At 47.1% G+C, this 21,517-nt stretch overlaps 1 protein-coding gene across 3 annotated transcripts in view; it reads right to left on the bottom strand.

The window, feature by feature from the left end:
* OGDHL (oxoglutarate dehydrogenase L) overlaps positions 1-21,517 on the bottom strand; it is a 142,083-nt gene that overhangs the window by 82,603 nt on the left and 37,963 nt on the right. For all 3 annotated transcript variants that reach the window (XM_073574838.1, XM_073574835.1, XM_073574837.1), the window contains 8 exons: positions 13,124-13,239; positions 12,821-12,975; positions 12,274-12,420; positions 11,734-11,824; positions 11,458-11,637; positions 11,162-11,290; positions 10,904-11,083; positions 10,615-10,767 (listed from right to left, as the gene is read on the bottom strand). In XM_073574838.1, the coding sequence (XP_073430939.1) occupies positions 10,615-10,767; positions 10,904-11,083; positions 11,162-11,290; positions 11,458-11,637; positions 11,734-11,824; positions 12,274-12,420; positions 12,821-12,975; positions 13,124-13,239 (1,151 nt within the window). The remainder of the gene's footprint in view (positions 1-10,614; positions 10,768-10,903; positions 11,084-11,161; positions 11,291-11,457; positions 11,638-11,733; positions 11,825-12,273; positions 12,421-12,820; positions 12,976-13,123; positions 13,240-21,517) is intronic.

Raw genomic sequence — 21,517 nt, forward strand, 5'->3', positions numbered from 1 at the left:
TGCGGAAATGCTGAGGAAAATTCTGAAGCATTTCTGCAACGTGGGCACAAAGCCAAAAATGCAGAAAAAAAAAAGAAGACAAGGAAGGTGGGAACAAATATGATATGGACTACAATGAACATGGAATGGCAGTAAAGGTGAGGAGAAGAGTAATTGATAAGGCGCATAAGGATTAAAGTAGGTGAGAAAACGGGGTGATAAATAATAATTATAACAGAAGGGGTAAATAAAAGTAAGAATGAAAAAAAAAAGAACAAAAAAGCCAGCAATAAAATGTAGTGCACAGGCTAAAATATGTAATGCAGCAAATGATTATGATGGAAGATGGAGGCAAACAGGAGGGAACTAGGAGCGAGGAGAGATGAGGACTGCAATGCAATGAATGGAGAAGTGTCTACATGACCTGGTAAACGAGCAGGGGGAGGAGGCGCCACAAGCACTCACCAGGCAGGCAGGGGAGACAGATGGCCATCTGCTGCTGAAAATGCAGGAGGATGAGGTGTCAACAAGCCTGGTTTACTTTGAATAAGCCGCTCGTGCAGATGATGTCATGCTGCGATTCATTAGAAGTGTGGCAGAGAGCGCTCACTGTGCAGGACGGAAGTGGGGCAGGGGGAGGGCGGAAGTGAGGAGGCACATAACCCACACTGACAAAAGTGCCCAATGCTCAGTCTGGCCCTGTCGTGCCGATCCTCCAGCGGCCCTGTGCAGCTGCTTAGGCACCGGCCCGGGAGGGCATATGCCCTCCTGCCACCCGGCCCAGCCCACCCCTGCAAGGGTTGAAGCACCAGGGAAGGCCCCGGACAACTCCTCAGGTTTCGGCCTGGATTTCTTTGGAGTAGGGTTGGGGGAAGAAGAACTACAATCCTCCCCCAAGGAATTGGCACTGGAAGACCGCGTACTCCCCCCACCCGAGGGACCCTTCCTCTTTGAAGAGGAACAAAGATCCATTGTCTCAGTATGAGAATTTGAGGAAGGAAGATCTCCACTTAACGTTGTCAAACAAGCACCATTTGTGGACAACGAGAGAGACACATTGTCGGTAGAAAGCTGCGAACAGTCTCTGTCAATGGGAGAACGGGACTTAAGCGGAGTCAATAGATTAACCGTGTCCCTGGAAGAACCACAAGGAGACTGGGTTCTTTATTTTGCTTTTGTCCTCTAGAGACACCTGTAGTTTTAGCCATAGGTAATTTTGAGTTGAAATGACTCATTTTGCCAAGTAATATAACCAGGAACTGAGAAAGAGTAGAAAAGTAACTTTATATTAAATAAATTAACCCGGGAGATAATGTCACAGAAGTGTATAGGGTTGTGTTATTTTGAGGTGACCAGCTAGGGACCACCGCTACCCAACGTCAATTTTTACTAAAAATTTTTATTTATTTATTGTTTTATTTTTTTTTGTATTTTATTATGTTTTATTAATTATTTCTAATATTATTGTTTCTTCTGTTTCCTCTCTCTCCTCTCCCTCCAATTTATATATTAAATATTATAATTATACTTTATAAACTTATTTAGTTTTAAATAATTAATATTAATTATATAGTATATTTGTTATTTATATATTAAATGAGCAACAATCCCCTATACCAATCAATATGATGAAGTATGTGTATACACTTTTCAATGCAAGAACAGCAAATAAAGCAACATCAAATATTGAGTTCAAACCCACCAAGAAAATGGCCACCCCCAGCAGCTGCGACACTCGACCCACCAATAAAATGGCCGCTACCATAGGCGGCGACTGCAGTCCCCCACAGCTTCCAGACAGGCTGCAATCAACTGCGATGTCACAGGCGGAGGTGAGGAAGCCTGTGGAGCAGGAATATACAGCGATCCGTGCCTGTCACAGCCAGTCACGTCAGAACAATGTAGCTGGGGAGCTCCACTTCATTCAGAAGAAGGCCCTGGTCCATCGATGATGTCACAGGAGGAGGAGCAGCCGGAGTATAAAGGAACAGTGCGAGCTGACAAAGGAACTTCTCGGGCAATGTGCCCTGTAAAACAAATTTTAAAAAAATCCAAAGCCCCCCGGTCCATCAGGGGCAACCCCATAAATGGGGATAAATTTTTATTCAATTTTGAGCCCAGAAAAAAACCGCATATAGTGGTGATGTCACTGGGAGGGAGGCGGCACTTGCAGCAGTCCCAATCCAAATCTTCACCTGCGATGTGCCCAGGCAAAATAAAGTTAAAAGGGGGCGCAAACCCCCCGGTTAGACAGGGGCAGATCTATAGAAGGTCACAGGGGGGTTCCAATGTATTTTGTGACGCCACCCGAATAGCGGTGACGTCACTGGCAGAGGAGGAGGATCCGCAGCGCAGCAGAGCCCAGCGGTCTGTGGGGGGAACTTCCACAGCAGTGTGTCCAATGAAAGCACACACAAAAGAGATCCCCGACCCCCCGGTCCACAAGGGGCAGCCCCAAAATAAGAGTTAAAACCAGTCTAGTTCAAATTTGATCAGAGGAAAAAAACTGCTTATAGCGGTGACGTCACTGAGAGTGAGGGAGATGGCGCCTGCAGCGGTCCTCAGTCCAAGTCTTCACCTGCGATGTGCCCAGGCTAAACAAAATTAAAAGGGGGCGAAAACCCCCCGGATTGGGTAGGGGCACACACACAGAAGGTCCCAGAAGGTGTTTTGATATGTTTTATGATACCCACCGAGAAATACTCCCAGAGAAATTTCTGACAGGATCTTCACCCCCGCTGTGCCAGGGTATAACACAGTCAAAAGGGGGCTAAAACCGCCTGGTTGAACAGGGGTACATCCAGAGAGGGTCCAAGAGGAAATCTTCCAATAAATTGGCGCAATATCAAAATAACGAAAATGTCACTGAAAATTGATAAAAGCTCCAAAAGTCAAAAAAAATTGTGGGAAAATTAATATTAATCCACACCAATGTGATGAAAGGTGAAAAATAAAATATTTATAAAGAAAAAAGAGGCAGTCTTTGAGTCTTTTTTACCTCAGACAGGATCTCTCACAGTGACACGGCATCAACCGACGCCATTTTAGCAGGCCGCAGTCTTCGCCACAGGATAAAATGTCCTAGGTATATCTGATTTTGACAGGAAACGTCTTAAAACGTGCCAAACAACTTGCTGAATAAAAGTATGAATGAGAGCGAAAATTTAGAAATATAGTTGTGTAGTCAGTAGCTGTAGAGGGTTACCTCAGGAGCACGTACGCAGTGCGACTTACATCACCTGCGCCAAGGCCACGCCCCCTACACCAGCCTATTTCAGCCTGTTAAATTGAGGTGTAATCTATAGTGGGCCTCAGATAATAGTTCAGCCTCCTAAAATCTCTAGGGAGATTCAAATTCTCCCCAATACTATATACACCTTGTACCTTGCCATACACCAGCCAATTTCAGCCTGTTACATTGAGGTGTAATCTATAGTGGGCCTGAGATAATATTCAGTCTCCTAAAATCTCTAGGGAGATTCAAATTCTCCCCAATACTATATACACACCTTGTACCTTGATTTACAGCACCATATAGCTGGTGGTATTTTGGGTACATTTTCCCAAAAATGAGGAAGTATGGTGGAAGAGGCCGTGGAAGTGGGCAGGGGTTGCCAGCTGGTACTGATGGTGGTGGTGGTGCATCTGCTGGTAGTGGCAATAGCACCTAAGGCAGGAGGTGTTGAGCCTGCGTCATCGTCCGGCTCCACAAGGCCTCGAAGGCTCCCTTTTCTGGGAGTAGGTAAACCGCTTTTAAAGCCGGAGCTTCAGGAACAAGTTTTGGCTTACATTGCTGACCCTCCAGCTCTATCGCCTCCTCTTCTGAAGTTTCAAAAAATAAAAGCACTGAGTCGTCAGTGGAGGCTCCTGGTCAGGAACACCACCTTTCCTTGTGTCCTTCACCCCTACCAAAAGTGAAGGATGCGGCAGACCACACTACAGATCACTCCATGGAGCTCTTTTCAAATACCATGCCTGGGTTATCAAGTCAAATCGTGAATTCCCCAGTCCAAGATGAATCTGACATGGAGTGCACTGATGCACAGCCACTGCTAGATTTTTCTGCTGGTACATTCACTCAGAGCACTACATTGTCCTCGCAGTGTACTGAGCCAGAATCTGACCCTGATGAAACTCAGGTTCCCCTTCCCGCATACTATACCACCTTACACGGTGACAAAGAGGAAGGTGCAGATGAAAGTGCAGGTTCCTTGAGCAGGTGGGGGGGGGCATACTCATGGGCGACGGCCCTGGCACAGGGCCCCTCATAGTACGCAAAAGTGTCTCTGCCGGTGGGAGGGACCACCCGCCGTCAGACACACCACCGTTCTATGAGGGGCCCTGTGCCAGTGCCATCGCCAACGAGTGGGCCCCCCCTGCTTGCTCAGGATCACAGCACTTGCAAAGTTGAAATACTTACCTCTCCCTGCTTCACCGCCGTGACGTCTTCCGCGTTTCCTGACAGTGACATTCAGGTCAGAGAGTGCGATGACATCACGTCTGTACGCCCTCTGCCTAAACAGTCCAAGTGCAGAGAGATGGAAGATGGGGACGACGAGGAGTCCAGAGTACAGGGATTCCCTAGCAAGAAGACTTATTTAATTGTTTTAAAGGTTGGGAGCAATTTTTGGGGAGCACTATACTATGGAGAATGATATATGGGGCCCACCATACACTGGAGCATTCCAAAGGTGGACATCAGACACTGGAGCAGCATTTACAGGGCTCATTATACACTGGAGCATTAGAAATGGGGCCCATTATATACAGTATGGAGCATTATTTGGGCCCATAAGACACTGCAGCATCATCCATGGGGCCCATCATATACTGGAGCATTGTAAATGGGGAAGATTATATATGGAGCATTATTTGGACCAATCGTACACTAGAGCATCATCCGTGAGGCCCATCATATGCTGGAGCTTTCCAAATGGGAGACATCAGACACTGGAGCAGCATTTACAGGGCCCATTATACACTGGAGCATTAGAAATGGGGCCCATTATATATGGAGCATTATGTGGGCCCATAAGACAGTGGAGTTTCATCCATGGGGACCAACATATACTGTAGCATTATGTGGAGCTCATCATATACTGTATCAAACATTATATGGGACCAATAATTCTGTATGGAGAAATATATGGGCCTCATTACTCTGTATGGCGCACTATGCGGTGGCCATAATACTGTAAGGAGTAATATACTGTCCGTTTTTGGAGCTATTGGAGAATTTAAAATGGATATCAGTCATGTGATGTAAGAAGTGAAGTATTTTTCATTGTACTATACCGCTATTTCTCTGCCGTATCAGAGGATCATGAATTGTGGCATGTGTTAAAGGAGCCCAGTGATACTCTTCGGCCCTGGGCCCACGGAAATCTGGAGCCAGCCCTACCCCCCCCACAACTTTAGCCAAATAACCCCCAGTTTTCAATGCCTAACTATTATTATAAAGTAAATTAAGGTTGACAAGCTTAAGTAATAACAATTGATGTTTTTGGCATTAAAATGGGTACTGTAGGTTTGTTTCCTGTCCTCCACTCACTTTTCTTCCCCATTAACTTGCATTGGGTTTCGTGTTTCAGTTGGCCTTCAACTTTTCACGATAATCGGCCGATTGTGTTCGACCCGACTTTTGCGAAAGTCGGGTTTCATGAAACCCGACTCGACCCGAAAAAAGGCAAAGTCGCTCATCTCTACTTGCCAGTCCTCGGGCGAGGGTCTTGGTACGCCCGGGTTGGCCTTTTGAGACAAAAGTTCCTGTTGCCATACGAACTGATCCTGTTCATAGCGTTCGGGGGGTTTGCCGGCTGTTGACCGCTCGGAGCATCTTGGTTCGACTGTGGTGGAACTTTCTGGGGTGGTGGCCGGCGGTGGACTGACCGATTCTGGTGGGCTGGCGTGACTTGCTGAGATATTGTTCCTTGGATGGCCCGCTTGTACCGCTGGGCTATCTTCTTCGTCATCTAAGTCCCAGACCGTTTGCATTGGTTCGGGGGCCTGAGGAGTGGGTTCGGGTTGCACGGGATCGTTGGATGTACAGGGCCGCAACATATTACGGTGCACAGTATGAGTGGGAAGTGTCCCGTCCCTTTCAGGCCGTATCTCGTACACAGGCCCATCGGGCTTATTCGGCGCAATACTCGGTACGGACTCTCTTTCCACTGGAGTTCGAGCTTGTTCTGGGGGCGCTGGTCTAGTACGAGTACTCGATCCCCAGTCTGAAAGTCGGTGGGTGCAGGTAGAGTCCCTCATGGGTGCTCTAGGTCCTGGAGTTTTGTCTGGATGATGCGGTGAAGGGTCTGTAGCCGGTGTCGGTGGTTTCAGACCCATGATGACACTCCAGACCAGGGTTGGGGTTCCTCCGGGTTTAGTTCTACCTCCGTGATCCCTTTGCCTTCTCGCCCGAATAGCAGTGAGTAGGGGGTATAGCCGGTAACCCGGTGCACCCGATTGTTATAGACCCACACTAGTTCAGGGACATACTCAGGCCAGCGGGCCTTCCGGTCACTCTCCAGGGTACGCAACATTTGAATTAGTGTCCGATTAGAGCGCTCGCAGGCCCCGTTTCTCTGTGGGTGGTATGGTGTGGTCCGAGACTTATTGATACCAGAGAGACGATGTAGCTCCTCCATGACCTACCCAGGAAGCAGGCACCCTGATCTGAATAAATCCGTTGAGGGCAGCCGTAAACTTGGATAAAGTTCTTGCAGATTGCATAGGCGGCTGAAACCGCAGTTAGATCTCGGGTGGGGGTTACCACGGCAAATTTGGTGAAATGATCCACCATGACGAGACAATGCTCATACCCCTGGTATGCAGGGCCAATGGTCACATAGTCCACCGTCAAGAGCTTGAGGGGTGCTGATGTCACTATTGTTTGCACCGGGGCCCGTTGTGCGGGTGGTTTAGCTAGTTCGCATAGGCGGTAAGCCCGGCAAGTTTCTTCCACAGCAGCGTGCAAGCGCGGATGGTAAACTATCTGCTGCAACCACTGCAAGGTTTTCTGGACTCCGAAGTGAGCCCCCTTTTCGTGGGCTTCCCGTGCCAGTTCACTGAGTTGGGCTCTGGGCTCGACTACCTGCCAAGTTGTTGAAGACATCGCCCGTGATACTGTCTTACGATACAACAGTCCTTTCTTGATGACTAGTTTCTCCCACTGGCGTAGCATTAGCAACATATCCTGAGACGAAGTCTGTCTCTGGGCGTCGGTGGGCAGTCTGCCGGTGGTCACCCATCGGCGTAGGAGCCCAATTTCTTCATCTTCTTGCTGCTGTTGAATCCATCTGTCACGTGATCGTGATTGCTCCAGCACACCCCTTGGGGGTCCTTCTTGCGTGGCAGCCGTGAGCACGGCGGCGGTGAGGGCATATGGTGTCTATTCTCCTTCCAATTAGTCGTCTCGACTTTTCCCTGGCGTTGTGTGCCGGATCCTGGAGAGAGCATCCGCGTGCATATTTTCTGCTCCTCTTTTGTAGATGATCTTGTAGTTGAACTTGGCCATCCGGGCCACCCATCGCTGCTCCAGAGCCCCCAATTTGGCATTTTCCAGGTGGGCCAGCGGGTTGTTGTCGGTCCGCACCACCACTTCGGAGCCCGCCAGGTAGTCATGGCCCACACTACCGCGAGGAGCTCGAGCTTAAAGGAGCTGTAATTGTCAGTGTTTCGCTCAGAGTCATGAAGTGATCGGCTACCAAACGCAATCACTCTCTCCCGGCCGTCCTGAACTTGTGACAATACAGCCCCTAGCCCATGGAGGCTCCCATCGGTGTGTAGTATGAAAGGTTGCAAGAAATCCGCATAAGCTAACACTGGGGCACCCGAGAGCGCAACCTTAAGGTCTTGGAAGGCCTCTTCTTGCGGTTGTTGCCACTGGATTTTCCGTCCACTCGCCCCGGCAGAAGCCGCCTTTAGCAGGTCCTGCAGGGCTTGGGCCCGGCGTGCAAAATTCTTTACGAAACGACGGTAGTATCCAGCCAGCCCCAGGAAGTCTTTTATCGTCTCGGGGGTAGGCCATCCCTGAATGGCAGCAACCTTTTCTAGGGACGGTCTAACACCCTCGGCAGAAACGACATGCCCCAAATATTCAATCTGGGTGCGAAACAGGTGGCATTTCTGGGGCTTCACCTTAAACCCGTACTTCTGCAGCCGGCCGAGCACCTGCCCCAACCGACGCAGGTGGTCCTCAAACGTGGCGGCATAGATGATTATGTCGTCCAGGTATATCAGCATGGCCTCGAAATTGAGATGCCCCAGACACCGCTCCATCAGCCGCTGAAAGGTCCCCGGGGCATAGGCCAGCCCGAATGGCATTCGATTGAACTCGAACAGTCCCATAGGAAGAATGAACGCCGTCTTAGCCCTGTCTTCTTCTGACACTGGCACCTGCCAATACCTGCTGGCCAGATCTAGCGTTGAAAAGTACTTCGCCTTCCCCAAGGCGGACAGGGATTCTTCTATACGAGGTAACGGGTAAGAGTCTTTGATGGTACAGGCATTCAGCTTTCTATAGTCCACGCAGTACCGCAGGGTGCCATCCTTTTTGCTGACCAACACGATGGGAGCCGCCAAGGGGCTCTGGCTCTCTCGTATGACCCCCTTCCACAGCATTTGGGCCAGTAAAATTTTTACCTCCTGGTATAGTTGTGGGTGAATTTGCATCGTTCCCGTATGGCGGCCGTTCCTGCAGTGGGAATTCCGTGCGTGATGGCTGTGGTGCATCCAAAATCATCCTCGTGGCTAGCGAATACCCCGTGATACTGTCCTAGTAGTGTTTCTACCTGGAGAAGTTGGGTGGGAGCCAGGCCAGAGAGTTCAGCCCACATTCTTTCCAGGATGTTTTGGCCCTTTTCCTGAGTCGAGGACTCGGCAGCCTGCAGAGTTCGAATAGTCACTGCCCAAGGGTCCTCGGGTTGCACCTTCAATTGGACCGTAGGGGCTGGCAGCACCTCTTCCAACGGCCTCACCAGCTTGGCCATCTCGACCTGGGGCCTTAAGACGATGTCTTGGTCTTCTAGGTTGACACAGCGCACCAGGAGGGTCCCTCTCCGCACAGTGGCCAGGAAGCGGGCCACCAGTATGCCAGGAGGCAGGTGTTCCGAGTGGCATGGCTCCACCTGCATCTCCACACTCTCCAAAGGCACCGGGGCCTGGATGGGCAGGGCTACCACTGTCTGCCCGGGGGGCAGTATGAGCGGGGGAGCCGCTGGCGCAATGACTTTGCCCAGTGCCTCGCCCTCCTGACAGTCCTGGAGAACTCACGCCTCCCGCACCAACTGCTGGAAGACCTGCCCTTGGAGCGTGCGGGAAATCCACTGGTTAAGAGTCTCTTGCGTGGGGTCATTGAGGAGTAAATTGCCAAACTCCCGCAAGATGTTCATGCCCAAGATAACTGGATGTCTGTCATTGGCTTCTCCATGAGTCAGGACCACTCCCCAGTGGCCGAGGGATTTGCCACACAGCGTCATCTGCACCCAAACCACCCCGGCGACAGGGACCGGTAATTGATTGGCGGCTACCAGTTTTATCATGGGTCCCCACTGGGGTCTCACTGCCTCAGGGAAATGCTGCCGAAAGTTGCAGGCACCCGCGCGGCGCTTAGAAACCCGATCTGTACCTTGGTTACCAGCCCCCTGCACCAGCGCGCTGGTATCTAACGTACACATTGGGTTTCTAAGCGCCGTGCGGCGCTTAGAAACCCGATGTGTACCTTAGTTACCAGCTCGCTGATCGCTGGTCTCCCGCCTGCCACACACAGCGATGCGTGCTGGCCAGCGGGAGACCAGCGATCAAAAAAAATGTCCTGGCCATGCGAGGACAATCAGCGATACCTGGCAGGGGGGCCGGTCACTGATAAGGGTCACACGCAGCGATCTTGCTGGTGAGATCGCTGTTGCGTCACAAAACTTGTGACTCAGCAGCGATCTCGCTAGTGAGATCGCTGTGTGTAACGGGGGCTTAAGTCTCTTTTACAAGGCAAGTCATGGGGCTTCATTCTGATACTCCATACACCTACATTGTTAAAGCCACTTCTGGCTTATGCATAGCTCTTCGCATGGCCCATTAAGTCTGCAGAGCGGTGATGCCATTGAGAAGCGAAACCGAATGGAGCTGGATCCTAGAGAGATCGGCAGTAGGAGAATTTATCAATGGACTCACACTACATATACAATATACAAATATATAATATATATTCATGGGAGTGCTCCTTTAAGCATACCTACACATTCTTAAGAAAACATTTACTGTATAGTGCAGGACATTGCAGTATAATAGTTTTTAGAAAATGCTTAGTGTTTTCTGCCGTTCACTCGCAGCACAGACCGCAACAATTCTGTGTTGTGGGCTGCACCACACTGGGCAGTGTCCTGCTAGTTGCTCTTCGCTTCATCTTCAGCTAATGATGCCTAGGTTAGCGCAGCCTCTGCAAAGAGTTCGGGTGGTCTGTTAACAGCTAAATTCTCTAATGAAGTGATTTATGAGAATTATACTGCAAAGTCCTGCACCATAATAGCTGCCCTCAGCTTTAAACAGGGGAAAGAGCAAGGGGGGGATTGAGCCTCGGTGCCCATGAATATTGACATCAGTTGATTTTCGTCAGGCATTTGTTTTTAGATTAGCGTCCTGCACCTCAAACTCCTGAAGAGAAACGATGCCCTCGGAAATCAACTTGTCAGCATATTTCTTCAAAACGGGAACTTGCTTGTGGATCTGCTTGTACATGAGCGGTTGCGTGAACATGGGCTCGTCCATTTCATTATGTCCACTACGACGGTAGCACACCTGAAAAGAAATAAACATAGAAGGAGTCAGCTATAAGGATAAAATAAAAAGACTGCAGCACACTGCCAATAAATCCAGAGTAAGGTGTTAGTAATAGTGAATACTTATTATAAAGAGGTCAGCGAGAAAAACTTACCAAATCTACCACTACATCTTTATTAAAAGTGTTCCTCCACTCTGCTGCCACACTGCACACATACATTACCGCTTCTGGATCATCTGCATTCACATGGAATATGGGAGCATTAACAACACGAGCCACATCAGTAGGGTACGGAGAAGAACGAGCCATGCGAGGGTCAGTGGTGAATCCGATCTATAAAAGTGTAATTGGATATAATCTGAATCTCTATATATCATATACAGTGTGGACATTCAAAAATAGTAACGTTACCTGGTTATTCACCACTACATGAATGGTTCCATTGGTGGTGTAAGAAGGAAGATCACTAAGATGGAAAGTTTCATACACGACGCCCTGCCCTGCAAATGCCGCATCCCCGTGGACAAGAATGGACATGACCTACAGAAATAGTAAGAAACACTACCGGATGTAAATGTAGATTATATTGTGTATATATATTTTATACACACACTTTACAGAAGAAGTGTACTGCTTTATGTTATGCACTATATTATATGCATACAACCACACATTCACTTTGGTGTGTCTTATATCGGAGAACTCACCTTTTTACCTTCATTGTCACCCCTGTAGAACTGCTCTGCTTTGGTCTTTCCCTGTACAACAGGATCTACTGCCTCCAGATGAGATGGATTTGCAACCAGAGATAAGGTAATTTTCTTGTTTGTGGCTCGGTTAATGCGCTCATGGTACATACCCAAATGATACTTCACATCCCCAGATCCCTTGAAAAAGAACATTTACGATATATCATTACAAATAAATAAAGATGCACACAGAACATTTATCATTCAATAAATAAAGAAAAAGACCACAATTACCTCATCCGAAGCTTCCAGCTTGGGGTCAAACTGGCAAAAGATCTGTTCTAAATCTTTCCGAATTACGTTTGCCAAGACATTTAGTCTGCCTCTGTGAAAGAAAACAGTCATAACATTCTTAGCAATATAGAAGAAAAGAATAAACGTATGATCACTGGGATTTGCAGTACTCTTGCACACTGCAGTACTCTGCTCTGCCCTCAACAGTGTGCCTGCACCAGAGCCGCGATGGGGAGCAAAGAAGAGGACATCATCGCTAGAAGATGGGATGCCCGGACCGCCCCTGGGTGAGTAGAATATCACTCGTTTTTCTTCTCTTTCAGGTTACATCGGGGGCTTATCTACAGCATTACAGAATGCAGCAGATAAGCCGCTGATGGTGGTGGCCGCAGCTGATAGTCCAAAAAATAGATGACAGATTCCCTTTAACAATTTCATGGAAACCAACAATTATAATCTGAGCAATACCCTCTAAGTAAATCTTCACTACGTTTCAGGAACTTTTAGGTTTAATATGCTCTAGGCTAGTAGTCTGAATACCTATGGGGCATTCCCAGGATGACGTACTCCAGACCCATCTCACTGGACTTATCAATGATGGCTTTCAATGCTGGGATCATCACTTCACATCCTTCTAAGCCAAATCTCTTCTCTGATGACCACTTGCGAGCTAGAAAGTCCTCAAACCTAAAGAAAAGAGGATGCAACAGTCTGAATAGTCTACATATTAAGAATGGCAATGCACAGAGAGACTCCTGGTAAATAAAGGAAGCGATGCCTAAACCACATTGGCTTCACAAGACTTGTCCGTTATCACCCACATTACATGCATTGGCCACTTTGTGGTATGCAGTCTACCTCTCTTTGGAGCCTGGGGGTTGTCCTCTCAGTCCCACAGCACTGTATGCAAAGAATATACTATGCAATACATCATCTACAAACCGACAGCTTATTCAGCCGATGGATTTCTCTCAAGATAACCTATAGGCCCAGGAAATACAGGTCTTCTAAAGGCCAACAGAAAGGATGCTTTGCTTTACTGTAAACCCAAAGAGAAGTATGGGTAGACCAAGAATGCAACCAATACCTGGTTGAACGCACTAGTCTTGCTAGAAGCGTTCTCTTTTCATCATATGTAAATTTCATGATGCCGGGGGTCTCAAACTTTTGTCTGATCCACTGGCACTGTTCCACATCATTGATAAACATAAATTCCAACCCGATGTGCTGGCAGTATGAATGCTGAAAGACAGTCCCAGGCAAAGCAGGGAAGTTAGAGCGAGTTGGGTAATAAACCTTGAGGGATGGACAGAAGTTCATAGAGAAGTAACCATCCATTACACGAATGTAACGTGATGAATGTGGAGATTGCACTCACAAAATAACTTACCTCCAGTCTTCTAATGATTTCTCTCAAAGACAGGGATGTTTCACTTCCTCCAATGTAAGTGGTAGTTGGAAGGCGAAAAACCTTATCTAGATCACCCTCATGCAAGCCATAAAAACCTAAGATTTTTTTTTTTTTTTTTTAAATAAAGACAAAATGTAAGAATGCAAAAAGATACAAAAAGTAGCATCAATCAGAAGCTAGAGATCTAAAAGGATCTAAATTAAGCCATGCAAATCTGGTTTATTGATCCTAATAGAAGAGGAAACATGCTCATCACAGACATGCTTGTTAAAGGCGGTTATACACATAAAAAAGGACGTTGGAACGGATGGAGAAAAAAAATGCACAAACAAAATCACGCCAGACATCACAGTAGGGGATTTCTTTTTTTTCTGCCCAAAATCTGTCAAATGTTTAATTTCAAGGTAAATTTCTAGAAGATTGGGAGAAAACTAAAACATCTGTCTCCGTCGATGTTCTCCATCGGACAGCACAGACTGAGCACATTGATATGTCGGTGTAGAGGATGCTGAAGAAAAATGCTGAACCCCGTACAGATCCTGCTTAGAATACTAATGTGTATCGCAACACACAGAGGATGAAGGGCACGGAGGAACTCCAGAAGTTCACACTGGCTTTCTAGATTTATAAATTACTGGAATGGATATTAAAAAAAAAAAAAGCATAAGGTCACCGCTTAATGGAAACTAACTTAAGCTGTCAGTTTAAATACACTATGAGTTACTGTCCTCTTAAAACCCGGCACAAAACGATCAATACCAGAACGACTGTGCTCACAGTCTCTGTACGTAATGTAAGTGATAAGAAAAGATGAGGTGGCCTGTATTCTACGTCACATGAAAAAAAAAAAACTATGCAAATACTGTAACCAAATTAGAAGCTTCTAGATACAAAGAAGTATACAGAAAAATGGGTTTTACTAAAAAATGTTGTTAGCACCTATTTAAAAACATCTTCTAGGGCACAAAGTAAAAATGTCGGAAACAAAGGAAAAGCTATAATTGACATTTATTTCAATCGCACAGAAAAAGGTCATGTTCTAGATCTGTATGACGACAGCAATCTATGAAAAAAAAAAAGTAAAATCATAAATCAACTACTCAAAGAAGGGAAAAAAAAAAAAAAAAGAATGAAGTGGGTAAAATGAAAAACAACAAAGCTTGTTGAAGCGTTGTAAGCAGCTGGAGTTCATTAATCCAGAGGTTTATTATGCACAATACCATTCAGCCGCTACAGATCATCCACCTCTTTATGACAGATGCAATACCTTACACTCAAAAACACAGCCATCAATCACTCACACAGACTTCTGAGAGCGAGACAGTTCATAGCCCCGAGAAATAATACAAGGAAGGCGATGGAAACACAAAAGCTTTTGAGACAGTCTGAATAACTAATCCTGGAAAAAAATAAAAGTAAATTAAACCTCAGTAAGTACAATCTGCTTCTTGGGGTCAGCGCAAACACGCCAGATACTACAGTATCAAGAAATGATCTTGGCGTGTGAGAGAAAGCTAATACACTTGAGGTCACAAATGTTATTGCTTGGGGCCACAACTTAAAAGTGGACATGTCACCACGTGAAAAGAAGCCACTTTTTGCCATTTTATTCACTCTCTTCCTTAGTGAAAAAAAAAAAATGTAAATCCACCATACGGTTCTAGAGATCTGGGCCTTTACATCTAGTGGTAATACTTATGGTCTTTACAGATGCATGTAATGCAGAGCAGCCTACAGTCACCCCAGAGAACTCTGAGACCAAAGCGCCCTTGTAGAAATCCTAAAAATCAGTGCTAAATAAAAAAGCCCATATCTCTAGAACCGTTGATTTAACAGGAAAAAATAAAAGCATACAATATTTAGCAGAGCAGCGGGAATAAAGTAAGCCAGTTGTGACATAGTGACAGGACCCTTTAACAACGAGCCCCTAGCAGAAGGCGGCCAGTGCTGTTTTCAGCTGATGTGCATCCTTGTCCCCAATTTTTGATCGGGGGCCCGTAGGACTCCGTTACATCTCTGCATCTCACCCATTTCTAAGAAACGTTATTGCATATATTGCTCTTGTCTCAGAACAGTCTGATGCTCATTTGTGCACAGATGTGAATGTAAAGGTTATACCAACAAGCTCTCCAATGTCAGCATGTTGACCAAGCTGCTAAATAATGAATCACAGGAGAATGCATGCAATCCCTAATAAATATTCAAAATTGTTCAGACACATACAGAAGAAATCCAGCAGCTTACTATACCCATATACAGTACATAGACACACATCACTCTTAAAGGGAACCTGTCAAAACATTTAAAGTGAACCTGACAGCTGATACATGCTGGCTGTGGATCGGGGGCGGGGATAAGCCAGGAGATCTTCCTGTCCGACAAGTCTCCAGCACGGCTTGGTCACCAGTGATTGAAAAACTATGTTGTTCTCTGAAACGCTGCAGCATTTCAGAGTTAAAAACCATATGACTGAAATTGTGCAGTCACAGTCTGACACATGCTGACAGTGGAACAGGCAGCATGTATCAACTAACAGGTTCCCCTCCCCCCTAAAACTATAACTGCATAGCCCTTTAAAAGATAAGCCAGTTGATCCCTTTATGACCACAAAGCGCTGGTTCAGCTAGCATAAATTGCATTTTGAAGTTGTCTGGAAGTGCATTGGGTTGGGACGATGCACTTACAGCTTCTCAGCCGCCATTGTATTCCTTAGCAAGCAGTCTCCCTTGATCTGTTAATCAACCAGGCTTCTAGTTCAGGAACAAAGTGGAGGATAAGGAGATGTATGTGCATCATCACGCCCTCATGTACTTCCAGACAACGTCAAAACGTGATTTGTCCCTGCTAAAGCACCACTTTGGGGTCATAACCGGAGAAGACAATAATACCAAAACGTGAGACAGAAAACTGAGTGAGGGGACAGACCGGGTCATACACGGGAATCAAACAAGCAATGCAGTATCCACGCACACCGGGGGGGGGGGTCAGACACACAGCCAGAATAACAGTATAGCTGACAGGGAATCCTAGTCTGGAGTGAGTATAAATACCCCTCCAAGACCCAAAGAGAGGCCGGCAAAAGTTAACCCTGTGAGAACAGGACATTAACCATGTCCTAACCATGACAGTACCCCCCTCTTAATGGGGGGCCACTGGACCCCCAGGTTTCTCAGGGTATCTGGCATGAAAAGCCTGCACCAGTCGATCAGCGTACACCGAACTGGCCGGAACCCATGACCGATCCTCAACGGAATACCCCTTCCAATGAATAAGGTACTTAAGTCTCCGGTGTACCCACCGTGAATCAATGATGCGCCTTACTTCATACTCCAGTTGATCCGCTACCAACACTGGTGGAGCCACAGATGAGGGATCTTCTCTAACTGTCCCCACAGGTTTTAATAAGGACCTGTGGAAGACGTTAGATATTTTGAAGGCGGTGGGCAACTGTAATCTGTATGCCACCTGGGTTGATCACCTCTACAATCTTGTATGGGCCAATAAATTTTGGGCCCAACTTCATGGAGGGTATTTTAAGTTTGATGTTACGGGTTGTGAGAATCATGTGGGAATAGTGGATGAGGGCAGGTATATCTCGCCCAGATTCCTTTCCTATGTGGCCTAGTCTGGTCAGTATCGCACCTGCTTGCTAATGAATAATGGGAGGTGGATATAAAAGGATGCCAGGTGGTTGTGTGAGTGTCTCAGCCTGGGAACACAGAGAGCCTGTCTGTGTGAGAGACACACGTGAGTGAAAGCAGTGCCCACTGCAACTGTGGTTTGGCTGGACGGGAGAAGCCCGCCAGTTGGTAGTTAGGTTGTCCATTGTTTAGTTAGTGCCGGACAGGCAAGGATTTGTTTTATGTTTTATTTCCTTTTGCATTGCTTTCACCGTTAATAAACCTGACCCAGGGTCAGTTACACCCGAATCCCAGCTCTGCGCCTGAGTTTCATGCTGAACGCACGTGACCTTTGACCCCAGCAAAGCCGATCCCGGAGTGTTTTATCACAGGGTGGACAACCAGACTTTTTCCCCCACTGTTAACGCAGGACCCAACCCCCTCCTCCTGTCCGCAAAATGTTTAGACTTCTTCTGAGCTTTGGAGATGTTCCCCTGCACCTCCCTCCAGAGGGTTTTTAACTGTTGTACCATCCCCTCGGCACCAGGGCAATCCGAAACCATACGGGAAAATTCCCCAAACTGCGGAACAAACCCATAATTGCCCTGAAAGGGAGACTTTCCAGTAGACTGATTAATACGACAGTTGAATGCAAATTCTGCCATGGGCAATACCTCACACCAGTCTTCCTGTCTGGAGGAGGCCAGGCATCTCAGAATCTGCTCCAACGACTGGTTGGTGCGTTCAGTCTGTCCATTGGATTCCGGGTGATAGGCAGAGGAGAATGACAACGTGACCCCCAACTTCATACAAAACGCTCTCCCAAACCTGGCCACAAATTGCACACCCCTGTCCGACACCACGTTCATGGGCATTCCATGCAATCGAACAATGTGCTGTATAAACAAGCGGGCCAAGGTTTCAGCAGATGGTAACGCAGGTAATGGCACAAAGTGGGCTTGCTTAGAAAATCTATCAACCTCTACCCATACCACTGAGTTGCCCTTGGAAGATGGAAGATTAGTTATGAAGTCCATGGACAGGTGTGTCCATGGTTTATCCGGAACTGGCAAAGGCACCAATTCCCCAGCCGGCCGAACCTGCGAGCTTTTAGAACAAAAAAAGGAAAAAATGCCAGCTTACCCAGTTGGTTCAAACCATAAGCTGCTATACTGTATAGGCTCTCAGCAACGGATAAATGACAGGAGCTCTTGCCAACAATAGATGCGAAAAGGAGATGAATCCAGCGAGCCAGGTTTGAAGTACGTAAAAAATCTTTTTCTTTATTTCAAACGTAGATTAAAAATATTTATCCATAGCAGCATATTATAAATATAGGCAGAGATTGGAAAAATTACTGCTGTAAAGCGCACGGCAAGACGCGTTTCGGCTAAACCTTTATCATTGCCATGGTTTATCCGGAACTGGCAAAGGCACCAATTCCCCGGCCGGCCGAACCTGAGAGCTTTTAGAGCGCGCGCACACCCCACAAGTATTTATAAACCTTTTTATATCAGTTCCCATAGAGGGCTACCAAAAACCCCTAGCTACTGCCCCCCCAGGTAGCTGCGATACCAGGGTGTGCACTTAACACAGAATCATGAAATTCTTGAAGGAGTGTGAGACGGAATTGTTCGGGTACAAACAATTTACCTGGGGGTTTATTCCTGGGAGCTTGTGCTTCCAGAATCTCTCTCTGTAACTCAAAGGAGATTTCGGCTACAACCACTCCCGGTTGAAGAATGGAGGAAGGAGGTTCTAGAGGGGACAAAGAATCAAAACTTCGGGATAAGGCATCCGCCTTTACATTTTTAGACCCTGGTCGAAACGTGATGGTAAAATGAAATCGAGGAAAAAAAAAAAAAGTGCCCATCGAGCCTGTCTGGGGGTCAATCTCTTAGCAGACTCGATATAGGCCAGGTTTTTATGATCAGTGATGAGCGGCCCCCTCCAAAAAATGCCTCCATTCTTCGAAGGCCAATTTAACCGCTAACAATTCCCTGTTACCGACATCATAGTTTCTCTCGGCCGAAGAGAACTTCTTAGAGAAAAAGGCACAGGGTTTGAGGTTAGTCAGGGTAGAGGGGCCCTGTGACAATACAGCCCCCACCCCCACCTCCGAAGCGTCAACCTCGACAATAAAAGGTCTTGACGAATCGGGTTGGACCAACACAGGGGCTGTGGTAAAAGTAAAACACTTCTTTAATGTAAGGAAGGAATTTTTTGCGGCCACGGACCAATTGTTTACATCTGCCCATTTAAGAGTGAGGTCCGTCAAGGGTTTCACCACCTGCGAGAACCCTTTAATGAACTTCCTATAATAATTAGCGAAGCCCAGAAATCGCAGCAACCCCTTCAGGTCATGAGGCTGCACCCAATAAGTAATGGCCTGAACCTTCCCTGGATCCATGCAGAATCCCTCCCCGGATACAATTACACCCAGAAAAGACAGTTCTTGCATAAAAAATGAGCACTTCTCCAGCTTAGCATACAAATGGTTCTCCCGGAGTCTCATAAGAACCATACGTAAATGGTGTAAGTGTGACTGACTGTCCTCAGAGTATATCAAGATGTCATCCAAGTAGATGACTACATAACGCCCAATCAAGTCAGAAAAAATAACATTAATGAAGTTCTGAAAAACAGCAGGAGCGTTAGTGAGACCGAAGGTCATAACCAGGTTTTCAAACAGCCCTTCAGTTATCAGGAACGCTGTTTTCCCATTCGTCCCCCTCCCGGATCCTTATAAGGTTATAAGCCCCCGTAGATCGAGCTTAGAAAACCATTTGGCCCCGTGAGTTGGTTGCATAAATCAGGAATCAACGGGAGAGGGCATGTGTTTTTAACAGTAATTTTGTTCAGTTCCCGAAAGTCGAGGCACGGTCGCAACCCACAATCTTTTTTCTTTACAAAGAAAAATCCCGCTGCCACGGGTGAGACCGAGGGCCGAATATGCCCCTTGCGAAGGCTCTCTTTGATGTACTCTTTCATAGCTTGGCGCTCAGGCCCGGACAAATTAAACAAACGAGCCTTGGGTAATTTGGCTCCAGGTACTAAATCGATAGCACAATCAAATGGTCTATGTGGTGGGAGCGCCTCAGCCTCGCTTTCGGAAAATACGTCTTCAAAGTCTCTCAGGTACTCCAGAATACCCTCCAGACCGACAGACGACACAGATACAGATCTTATCGGATTGACAAAAGGAACCGGGTTACAACACAGACCATTATCATCACATCCCCATCGGATGATCTCCCCCTTCACCCAATCAATGAGAGGATTGTGGCGTTGCAACCAGGGCATCCCCAATACCAGTCCTGCAGGCAGATTATTCATAACAAAGCAACTTAACTTTTCCACATGAGTGGAACCCATTTTCATAGAAAAAACTTCAGACATAAAGCAAATTCCATTCCGGGTAAGAGGGGATAAATCCACAGCCACAATTTTAACAGGGTCTTTTAACCTGACTGGCCCTATCTTATTAAGATTCACAACTTGGGCATCAATCAGATTAATGGAGGAACCACAGTCAACAAAGGCGGTGGTCATAACAGGACCGCCAGCAAGTTCCAATTCAACCTACAGCACCATCTTTGTACATGAGAAAAAAATGTACCTGGGAGTCTGGACAACCTCCTCGATTGTTGCCCAGACTCAGCCGTTTCTCTGATGGTTTCTCTGAAGAAGAGCAGGAGGGGCAATTCCTTTTCCAATGTCCAGAGGCTCCACAGTAAAAGCATAGTAGATTGTCTCTACGGTGCCTTCTCTCTTTCTCCTTAACCGAGACTGACCCAACCTCCATGGGCTCAGATACAGGTGCGGTGTCACACAATTTATGGTACAAGGGAGACTCTTGTTGCATCATTCCTCTAGCACGGAGTCTCCGGTCCATACGGACCACCTGCATCATGGCATCCTCCAGGGTTTCGGGAGGAGGATGTAATGCTAGAGCTTCCTGCAGACGGTTAGACAGGCCCCTGCGGAACAACCCACTCAGGGCGGCGTCGTTCCAGGATACTTCGGCGGTCCAACGTCTAAACTCTGAGCAGAACCATTTAGCAGAGTTGCTCCCCTGTGTCACACTCATCATCATATCCTCTGCCAGACGACCTGAACTCCCTTTTATCCCGAGAAAGGGTCTGGCAATTTGACCGGAGATTCGGGGGATGCCAATGACACATCTCTATCCCCAGCACTAGGAGCCCCTGCAGCGACAGCCCCCTGCACAGTAACCACCAACTGTTGCTGGGTATGGGCCATCGTGCGTTGTTCCACATTAAGTTTGTGGAACATTTGGGTCAGGTGCTTGACCTGATCAGCCAAAGCTTGTATGGGATCCATGAGGATAACACACTTTTTTTTTTTCATTCAGAGGGAAAAAAAACTGAAATGGTCAGCTATAATGTCTGAAACACCGCACTGCACTTGCTCACTGAGCCAGTGCGCGTGTCCTAAGTACAAAAACAGTGCTCAAAGATACATGTGGAGCAGGGCAGCAGCGGTGACGATGCGTGCTTCAGACTATCAGGACCTGAAGCACATGACTGCTAGGGGCGTGACCTAAGCTCCACAGAGCTAGGAGCTGCAGGGAAACTCCTAGAAAAGTAACTACGGGACAAGTTACCAAGGGACATAGACAGAGACGTAAAACAGATCAAGCCGGGTCAAAGCACGAGATAGCAGGACAGTACCAAAGGGTTAGACAGAGCGAATAGTCAGGACGTAGCAATAGATCAGAAAACCAGAACGG

This window comes from Dendrobates tinctorius, unplaced genomic scaffold (assembly GCF_039654945.1).
Source record: "Dendrobates tinctorius isolate UK_male_01 unplaced genomic scaffold, ASM3965494v1 ptg000040l, whole genome shotgun sequence".
Taxonomy (NCBI): Eukaryota; Metazoa; Chordata; class Amphibia; order Anura; family Dendrobatidae; genus Dendrobates; species Dendrobates tinctorius.